The 10,461-nt window shown below is 63.6% G+C and overlaps 1 protein-coding gene across 1 annotated transcript; it reads left to right on the top strand.

The window, feature by feature from the left end:
- The first annotated feature begins 8,008 nt into the window (after positions 1 to 8,008).
- On the top strand, positions 8,009 to 9,442 carry LOC112639263. Its single transcript, XM_025412620.1, has one exon. It carries the CDS (start codon positions 8,009 to 8,011, stop codon positions 9,440 to 9,442), a length of 1,434 nt encoding a protein of 477 aa, XP_025268405.1.
- The last annotated feature ends 1,019 nt before the right edge of the window (positions 9,443 to 10,461 follow it).

Below are 10,461 nucleotides of genomic sequence, written 5' to 3'. Positions count from 1 at the left end.
AAACCAAGTTCTTTATAAACATGATGATGGCCTATAAAGAAAAAGACGTTACCGGCCCAGGGGATTCGGACCCCCAGGGCCCGGCGGGTGAGGGGGGTACTGTCCCGGCCCCTCCCCCGTCGTCATCTGACGACGGGCTTACCCTCGGTGTCACGGGTGGGCACCGGGGGGGCAAGGGCAACCACCCCAAACGTATTGGCCTCGGTCATGGAGGGCCAGAGCCGGACTCTGTCCGAAGTGGCCGAGCTTCGACGGGCGGCAGAGGAGTGGGGGGAATCCTTGGTTCCTCCTCCTGGATTGCTCCCCCTCCTCGAATTCCTAGAGGAGGTCAGTTTGACCTTGAAGAAGGTCGAGCGTAGGACCCAAAGGGACCGGGTGCGGCTCAAAAGAGCCTGCAAGGTCCTCGAGAAGGCGGCCTTTGAGGCGGTGGCGGACCCCGACACCAGGGCCCTTACCCCGCCCGAAGCGCACCCGAGTGGGGCGTGTCCTGTTCCCACCTTATGTCCGAGGGTGGACAGGAGCACCTCTCCCATCCGGACGGGTGTTATTGAGGAGTCGGACCGTAGAGTCCAGCCAACGGTCCCTCCTCCTTTGGCCCTCGATGAGGGCACTAGTGTAGGGAGGTCTAATCCTCCCTCCCCCTCCATCTGGGGGGAAGAAGAAGATGGGCGTTAAGCCCAGTGGTGGGCCTCGTCCCACCACAATTAGTGGGAGTGGGCCGTCACGGCCCACATATGCGCAGGCGGCGGCTGCGCAGGAGACTGCGCATCCGCCCCCGCCTGCGCGGGAGAAGGCTCCTGGGCCCAGTTCTCCCCGGACACTTGGACTTATGATCCGAGTACCGGGGTTGGGGCCCGTTAGGATTTTTCGGGCGAAGGGAGGGGATGTCGCACTCGACATCCTTTCCCCCCCTCAGGAAGAGGGCAGTGGGGGGGTGTCCAACACGTCTGCTGACGCGAAGACCCCCCCCGCTCCCGGCATCAGGCCGGGAAAAGATGGCGTACGCCCCCCGGGCTCTGGTTCGGCTGTTAAGCCGACGGTCAGGCCCGAGGGGTGCTTCCGGTGCCGTGCGGTGGATCACACCGCGCACCGGTGTGGCGGCAGAGATTGGGAGGGGCTGTGCTACAATTGTGGCTCCCCCTCCCATCTCAGGCGCCAATGCCGGGTCCCTGGCCGCCCCATTCCCGACAGATGGTCGGAGGGGGGCGATAAGCCGGGGATCCGTGCGGCGTCACCCAGGGGGGTTGAAGGCGGTGCCTCCCCCCCTGGGAAAAAACGGGGACGCCGGAAAGGCTCCCCGTCCGAGGCAGAGGCCTCGCGGGCAGATGGCCCCGGGCGTGCTCCTGGCTTGGACCAGGAGCAGGGGGGGAAACCTCCCCCCCACAAGGCGGATAGCCAGCCGCGTCAAAGGAGACGGCCTCCTGACGTGGAGCTGGCGGAGGAGTTGGCGATCTGGAGATCGCTGGGCTACGTAGTAGATGAAAATCTACTACCTTGTAGCCACGAGTAGGGGGCCTTAAATGGCCCGGGCTGCCCGGTCTCCGGGGTATTGTTATACACTTGGACCCGGGACTGGGCGTAGCAGCACGGGTGGCTGCACGACGGGGTTTTTAGTGGGTATACCCGGCATTGCACACCGAGGGAGAGGACTAGCCTCTCCCGAGGGCCGGGGAGTCCCACAGTACCCCCCTTGGCGCGCCGTCTTGGCGCCTTGGGGGGTCTGCGTAATGCATTTTCCCCGTCGTTAAAAAAAAAAAAAAAAAAAAAAAAGGTTAGGTTAGGTTCCTCCTCCGATGGTGTGCCACCTTGTCGTGGTGGAGGAGCTCCCCTCTTCCCATTGGGTTGGGGGGTCTAAGAGCACACCATTGCACTTCCTCGTGGTGTTCGTCGCTGGCGGCGGCGGAGGATAAATCCAAAGTCGCCGTGGCGGACACCATGAGAAGGGGGGTTGCGCTCCCTCCGGGCACCTTGGCCTGATGCGCATAGGGGTAGGCGGCCCTGACTTCAATCGCCCGGTTGACCACGACCGTTAGGGATGACCCTGCCTTGGCGGGGCCTACCATCCCGGTGGTTAGGTGGGTGCTCCCACCCTGGGGGTTAGTAGCCTCTCGTATGTAAGCCACAAGGGGGGATGGGGTGAAGGGGGACCTGGAGTCTGGGGATGACGTCCTTTTTAGGGCGTGCATCCTGGCTTGGGGTCTTCTGGATCCTCAGTGGGGAGGATGTGGTGGCCGGGAGTTCGTTCCCGCGTCCGGGAGGGCACCCCTTGTGGTGTCGGCTCGGGCGCGGTGCGGCTCTCGGCGTCCCACAGTGGACAGGGGGGGCCGGCCGGGCTTGCCTGGTCGGATGGGCCTCCTGTCCGGGGGATGGGGTGGCGGATCGGCGGGTGCTCCCGCCGTGAAGCGTCCCTCAGCTGGGGAAAAGTGGGAGCGGGTCGGGGCCCTCGCCCGAAGGACTGGATGGGTGACTTAGTCATCCGCCAGGCCAGAGGCGGGGATCACCCCGATCGGCGACTCCCACGTGTGAATGTGTGTGTGTGCCGTGTGCGGGAGTGCACTCTTGGGTGCCGGTTCGTGCATGGTGTGGCTCCTGACGCCACACAGTGGGCGATCGGTGTTCCGGAACTCCCGGGCCCGGTCGGCCACGTCATCGCTCGGGCCGCCTGGACTTACTCCGGGGTCGGGGCCGAGGGATGACCGAAGAGGGCGCGAAGGGACAAGACGGCGGAGTCGTCCCGAGCCTCCCATGCTGGCTACGGCTGTCTCCCCAAAGACCGGTCTAAAACCCGACGGGGAGATGGCTTGCGGCGGCTGGGGGGGGAGGGGCGAAGCTGACCGGGTTCCCCTTCGGCCTCTTCACGGGATGGGGGGGCTTTGGGGGTGTGAGTGTGCGCGTGGATGCGTGGGTGTGGGTGGTGTCTGCGTGTGTCCTAGTGAGGGGTATTTGTTCGTCCGTGTGATGAATGCGTGGCGGATGGATGTGTGAGCTGCGGCCGGCCCCTACGGATATTCCCGAGAAACTAACCAAGGGGGGAGTAGTTGCCCCCCGACCGTGGCGGAGAGGTGACGTTGGTACCTGACCTCTGGCCTGGAAGATGCGGGTGCATAAGTCCTGGGCTTGCAAAGACCGCCTGAAGGGCTATGTTTAATGTGGGAAAACCGCTCCCTCTCCGTTGATCGGAGCCTCTCCCGGGGTTGAAGTGGGGTAACCAGGCGCAGGTATGGAGGATTACCTGGCCAGTATTTCCTCATACCACTGCTGGGGGTGGCATTTCCCCAGCACCGTCTAGCCCGAAGTTTGGTTACCTGGCGGTTCGGATCCGCCAGGCCCATTCAATAGGGGTGACGTTAAACCTTTAACATCATGTATGGCGCGGGCCTATCCCGTAACACTTTTTAGTAGAGTCACTCAGTGCACCGATAGGGTCGGCCACCCGATAAGCCGCCTCTCGGCTTCGGTGTACTTTTACTAGGGGCGAATTTCCGGCGGGGATAGTACCCCTACTGCGGTAGGGGTCCCATGATGGGCGAACCGTCGTAAGTCGAATATCTATGCAATATGGCTTCCAAAAAATATTATGTTTCGGATGATGAAAGCGAGGAGTCGGACTTCTGTTCGGCTTCGAGCGGGGGCGCGATGGAGCCGATAGTTGGGACGCGGACGCGCGCGATGAGAGGGAGGGCGGAGAGGGGGGGTCACTCTAACCTACCCCATTCTTCCAGGGTCCCCTCGACGTCGGAGGATGTCGGCGACGAAGACGAGGAGGAGGATGGGATACTGCCACCTCCCAATCTTAGAGGGCCAGGACGTCCTACCACTACTGGTGAGTGGGAAAAGAAGAAGTTGGCGATGGCCCAGAGGAAGGCCTATGAGGAGCAGCAGGAGGAGCTCTTCATCCTGGATTCGGCTCGCCCTCCGCCGCCTCGTACGGCGCGGACATGGGCGAAGATCGCGCAGGAGGACGAGCTGGTCGAGGAAATGAAGGCGGCGCCTTCTAACGACATCGCGGCGAGACTTCTCGAGCAGGCGGCGGCAGTGGAGAAGGTGGCCGGGACCTCAAAGTCCCTCAAGGGACCCTACGTGAGGGTCTTGCGAGAGGCGGCGACAATGGTCTCGGCGGCGGCCACGGTTCTTGCTACGAGAGCAGGTGAGGCGGGGACCCTCGAGGCGAGTGAGGAGGTGCGGGCGCTGCGGCAGGAGGTTGCAGTACTCCGCAAGGAAAACGCCAAGATGGCCCGGAGCGTGACAGATTTGGAGACGCAGCTTCAGGAGTCCGTCTTCGGTCGGAGATCGCTGGGCGGATGTTCTCGCACTCCTCCTCGGGGAGTGCAGAGGACTCCGCCACAGCAGCAGGCTCCCCAGCCGGCGCCTAGGTTAACGAGGTCCTTCGGGACCTCTCCTATGGAGGAGGAGAAGGGGATGACCCCACGAAAGGTTTCCGTGGGCACATCCCTATTGAGGACAGGGGCCTGATGGCCCCAGCATTGGCCGCTATTCGGGCCAGCTCGTCCCTGGTGGGGGTGGAATGGAGGTGGATGTGATGCCATCCCCCCCCGAGACCTCAATGAGCAGAGGAGATGACGGCAAACAACGCGGAAGGAGGGAGGAGGGGCTGACGAGCAGCAGCCTCCGGCGGGTGGGGAGACTCGAGCGGGCGATCACCCAGATGGAGCAACTGTACCTGCGCGCTATTACCACTCCAGGGACACCGCATACACCCTCATTCTTTACCTTCCCGGCCCCGGCCCCACCTGTGAGGGGTGGGGACGGGGAGGCGGGAGAGGTGGGGGAGGGCGAAGGCCCGATGCGGGAAGGGAGAAGGGGACCTCCCCTGTTAGGGGGAGAATCCCCGAAGAAGAAGAAAAAAAAGAAGAAGAGTAAGAAGGCCCAAGGCGAGGGGGGGGGCCCCACTGTGGGGGCCCCAACCCTGGAAAAGGGCCCGAGGAGGGAGGAGATGGAGAAGGGGCTTGAACCGGCCGCGGGTGCGGCTGGAGCCCCGGCTCATCCCCCACCCGCGATGGCCGCGACCGTGGCTACCACGTGGGCCACGGTCGCGGGCCGAAAGGGGAAGAGACAGGCGGAGACGAGGACCCCAGCGGCCAAGAAGAGGACGGAGGGGGGGGCAACCGGGGCCGTGCCGCGGCGGGGGGTGGGAGTCGCCAGACCCCCGCCCACCGCTGCGGTCACGATCACGTGCCCCCCCGGCACATACACCGATGTCCTCCGATGTGCCCGGTCCCGCGTGGACATCGTGGAGCTGGGCATACCGGAGGTCAGACCTAGCAGGACCCGTACGGGATCCTCGGGGTGCCGGGCGTGGATGGTGCGAGGAAAGCGGACCAGCTGGCGGCTAGACTGCGCCAGGAGCTGGCGCATATGGAGGGAGTGCGAGTCGGCCGACCGGAGAGGACGGCGGACCTGCGCCTTCATAACTTGGACGAGGCGATGACGACGGAAGAGGTGGCGGCCAGCCTTGCCCAAGCGACGGGGGTGGAAGCCGCTAATTTCAGGGTGGGGCCCATGAGGAGGGCCCCCAACGGATTACATGCGGCGTGGGTAAGATGCCCGCTGGGACCGGCGCGGATCTTGGCCAAGGAAGGAGCGATTAGGATCTGCTGGTCCAGGGTGAGGGTGGAGGTCTTGGAACCTCGCCCCACCCAGTGTTATAAGTGCCTGGAGATAGGACACGTTAGGGCCCAATGTAAGGCCACGGTGGACAGGAGCGCCCTGTGCTATCGGTGCGGGTGTCCTGGTCATACCGCCGGGGGCTGCGTGGCTGATCCACGTTGCCCCGTGTGCGCGGACCTGGGGCGCCCGGCCAGGCACAGGGCGGGTAGCAAGGCCTGTGCCCCTGTGAGGAGGGGCGGGAATAACAAGGGGAAATCGGGCCCCGTGGCGGTGACTCCCGGAGCCAGGAGGGCTCCGAGGACCCCCGCGGCGGTGGCGCCTCCCGTGGTGGCTGAAGAGCCCCCCTCGGCTGTGAGGGGGGCCGAAGAGTCTACGGTGGCGGTGCCGGGGGGGGGCGGAAGAGCCCCCTCCTCCGCAGCCCCAGCGGGAGAAGAGGAAGAGACCCGCTCGGAAGGAAGGCGAGGAGGAAGCGTCCCCGACCTCGGAAGCGAAGCGCGGACCCAGGGAGAGGGACGAGCAGATGCAGCCGGAGCAGCAGCAGCAGCAGTCGCAACCGGATGCGGCCCCCGAGGTGGAGGATCTACCGGCAGCGGTGGAAACGACGGAGATTGACGGCACCCTGGTGATGACAACGGGGGATGCGACATCTCCAGAATAAGGTATTGCAGGCGAACCTCAATCATGCCCGCCAGGCGCAGGACCTTTTTGTCCATGGCCTGGCGGAGCGTGGTTGCGGCCTGGGGATAGCTGCGGAGCCCTACGCGGTCCCTGATGACCCTAAGTGGTTCGGGGACCGGTTGGGCTCCGTGGCTATCGTGGCTTGCGCCGCGGCGGGCTCCCCTCCCTGCTCCTTAGTGGGAGCGGGGCAGGGGTACGTCGCGGTGCGATGGGGGATGGTCGTCGTCGTGGGGATATACATCCCCCGAGCCTCGACCTTGTGGGGGTCGCGCGGCGGCGGGACCGGATAGGGGCCTGTGTTTCAGGCCACCTTCCCGGTCCGGTCGTCGTGGCGGGGGACTTCAATGCCAAATCCGTGGCGTGGGGCTCCCCGCGAAGCGATCGCAAGGGCGAGGCCCTTGAGGAGTGGGCGGCGACGCACGACCTTCGTCTGATTAACGAGGGCACGAGGGCGCCAACTTGCGTGCGGTGGAACGGGGAGTCGATCGTGGATCTGACGTGGGCCTCCCCGTCCGCCGCACAGCTTATAGGGGGGTGGGGGGTGGACGCCGGGTGTGAGACCCTATCGGACCACCGATATGTGGAGTTCCGCCTGGCGTGTGCCCCCCGTAGGGAGGTCGTGCCTCGTCGCTCGCTTCCGGGGCGACGATGGTCCCCCAAGACACTCGACGGGGACCTCCTGATGGCGACGGTTTTAGCGGCCACGTGGGGCCCATGCTCCGCGGATATGCGGGACATGGACTTGGGGGTGGAGCGCATCCGGGGCATCATGTGGGCGGCTTGTGACGCCTCGATGCCTCGGGTGCGGTCCGCCCCCTACGGTAGAAAGGGGGCGTACTGGTGGACCGACGAGATTGCGGGGCTTAGAGCCATAGCGATCTCGGCGCGTCGCCGGTACGCCCGCCTTAAGCAGAGGGATAGGCCGAGGGGGGAGATAGAGGGCGCGTACGGGGAGTACCGCGAGGCGCGCGATGCTCTCCGTGTCGCCATCAGGAGGTCGAAGGCCAGAGCCTGGGACGAGCTCCTGGGTACACTGGATGAGGACCCCTGGGGGCGCCCATATAGGATGGTGTTGAAGAAGCTAAGGGGGGGGGGCGCCTCCGGCAACCGAGACTCTCCCCCCGGCCACCCTTGAGGGGGTGGTCGGGGCCCTCTTCCCTGGGGAAGAAAGGGCGCCGCCAATGGAGGCGGCGCCGCTCATCCAGTGGCGGGATGAGTTGGAGGTCTCGGAAGAGGAGCTCCGGGCATGTCTGGACCGGCTTCGGGGACATAAAGCCCCGGGGCCGGACGGCATCCCGAGACGGGCGTGGGCTCTGGCCTTTCCGGTGATAGTAGGCCGGCTCGCGGCACTGTTTAATAGGTGCCTCGAGACCGGCTCCTTTCCCCAGCAGTGGAGGAGGGCGAAGTTAGTCCTCCTCCGCAAACCGGGCAAGGACACGGAGGATAGTCCATCCTCGTTCCGGCCCATCTGCCTGTTGGACGAGGCGGGAAAAATGTTGGAAAGGGTGGTCGCGAGCCGTCTCGTCCAGCACATGAGGCGGGTGGGACCGGACCTGAGCGATCACCAGTTCGGCTTTCGCGAGGGACGGTCGACGATCGACGCGGTTTTGAAAGTGCGGTCCCTCGTGGAGGCCGCACTGGCAGATGGCAGGGTGTCGGTGGGGGTATCGCTTGATATAGCGAACGCGTTTAACACCCTGCCATGGAGGTGCATCCGGGAGGCGCTGAGGAGATTCGGCTTCCCGGGGTACCTCCAGGCGATCGTTCAGGACTACCTGAGCGGCCGGTCGCTGTCGTATACGGACAGCGATGGGGCCGACAGGACAAGGGGGGTCGTGTGCGGTGTCCCGCAGGGGTCGGTGTTGGGGCCGATCCTGACATCGCATATGACTCGGTCCTTGCAGTGGCCCTCCCCCGGGGGTGTCGTGTGGTCTGCTACGCGGACGACACGATAGTCCTGGCGGAGGGAGACGACTGGGGAGAGGCCGCCGCCACCGCATCGTTAGCGGTGGCATGCGTGGCGAGGGCCATTAGGGCCCTCGGCCTCCGGGTGGCGCCGCAAAAGTCGGAGGCCATCGTCTGGCACGATGGCTCCCGAGGGCGTCCACCCCCTATGGTGGTCACGGTGGAGGATACCACCGTGAGGGTCGGGTCCTCGTTAAAATACTTGGGCCTGATCCTCGACAGCCGCTGGCGCTTTGAGGAGCATGTCTCCCGACTGGTCCCCAGACTGACCCAAACGGCTATGGCCCTGGGTCGTCTGTTGCCCAATCTGGGGGGACCGGACGGAAGGGTGAGACGCCTCTACGCCTGGACGGTCCACGCTATGGCCCTGTATGGGGCTCCGGTGTGGGCCGAACAGCTGGGGGCCAGTGCCAGGCTGCGCGACATGTTGCATCGCGTGCAGCGGGTGCTGGCCCTTAGGGCCGTTCGGGCTTATAGAACGGTCGCGTTTGAGGCGGCCCTCGCCTTGGCCGGGATCCCTCCCGCGGAGCTCCTCGCATCTGCACTCGCCGGGCAATACCGGCGAATGCGGGAGCTCCGCGAGAGGGAGGGAGTGTTGGCTCTCCCGGCTAGGACGAGGGAAATGGTGAGGCGCCGGTTCCGGCGGACGCTCGCCCTGGAGTGGCAGACGCGACTCCAGGAGTACCAGCAGACGGCTGGTGCGAGGGTCGTCGGCGCCCTGGCGCCCTGTCTATCAGTGTGGACGGACAGGCGCTGGGGCGGGCTGTCGTACCACACGACGCAGGTGCTTACCGGGCATGGGTGCTTCGGTTCGTACCTGTGTCGCATAGGGAAGGAGGCTACGCGGCGGTGCCATCACTGCCCCGTCGAGGAGGACACGGCGCAGCACACGCTGGAGGAGTGTTCAGCGTGGGATGTGCTGCGCCGTGACCTAAGGGGTGTATTAGGGCGGGAGGACCTCTCGCTCTCGAGCCTGGTCGAGGCCATGCTCGAGAGCGAGGGGAACTGGAGGGCTGTCACCACCTTTTGTGGGGCAGTTCTCCGGATTAAGGAGGAGGCGGAGCGGGAGAGGCGCGCCGAGGGGCCGTATCGCGTGCGATTAGGGGCTCCACGGGGTGCGCGCACTCCCCCACCGCGCCGGCGGAGGGGTGAAGCCGGGAGGGGGGGGTAGGGGCAACCGCGCGGGGGAGCAGCCGGGCGGTAGGCCGGGGCCGCGTCCGGTAAGGGTCGCGAGGCGACGGGTGGGACGCGGACCACGGGCAGGGCCACGCGGCCAACTCCATCCTCAGGAGGGGGTTGGCTGAGTGGATCGGGGGAGAAGGGTTGGCTAGTTAGGTTAGGTTAGGTTAGGTTAGGTTAGGTTAGGTTAGGTTAGGTTAGGTTAGGTTAGGTTAGGTTGAGGTTGTTCGGGGCTCTGGACGGAGCATGACGTGGTACGTGTCGGAGAAATTTTAAAGTGAATTTCTTCGATAATTCGCGACGCGGAGAGTCTTTTTTAGGCTATGCCCTAAAAGAGGGAAGTGCTGTGAAGTGCATAATATACGGGTTTTGCGGAGGGACGCTGACTGCACGAGAAATAAGGGTTTAATCGCGGCTTCGCCTTGCCACCTCATATTGATGACGTGGCACTCCATACTCTTCAACACTGATATGTGCGAAGAATAGGTAGTGAACCTGTCGTTGGCTTGCAAGAAGTGATTCGACCGTGCTAATAGAGACATACAATTAATGCCTATTATCGGTAATTAATCCAAAATCGTTAAAGAAGTGTTTAGTGACATTGCCTATGTCTTTGCCACGTGGCACTTGAGGTTATGTTGACGCCTAGGGATATTGTATTGTGGCGCCATCACGCCACGTGGCACTCTGAACACTTGTGAGATTTTGAGATTCTGAGGATAAACTGACTTATTGAAGTGTCGTGGTGTGGAAACTAACAAGAAGTGATTTGATTGTGTTAATAGAGACATATAAATAATGCCTATTATCGGTAGTTGATTAAATATCGTTAAAGAAGTGTCTAGTGACATTGCCTTTGTCTCTTGCCATGTGGCATTTGAGGTTAGGTTGGCGCATAGTAATTTTGGCTTGTGGCGCCATCACGCCACGTGGCACTTTAGACTCATGTGAGATTTTGAAATTTTGATGGTAAACTGTCTTATTGAAGTGTTGTGGTGTGGAAATTAATAA

Source organism: Camponotus floridanus, unplaced genomic scaffold (genome assembly GCF_003227725.1).
Source record: "Camponotus floridanus strain SB8 unplaced genomic scaffold, Cflo_v7.5 scaffold533, whole genome shotgun sequence".
NCBI classification, from domain to species: Eukaryota; Metazoa; Arthropoda; class Insecta; order Hymenoptera; family Formicidae; genus Camponotus; species Camponotus floridanus.
The sequence above is the reverse complement of the archived record's forward strand: the minus strand, read 5'-3'. Positions and strand labels throughout refer to the sequence as shown.

Bases quoted from the DNA above. Each gene is read 5' to 3' on its own strand.
- LOC112639263 (XM_025412620.1), top strand. From the start codon at position 8,009: ATGGAGGTGCATCCGGGAGGCGCTGAGGAGATTCGGCTTCCCGGGGTA.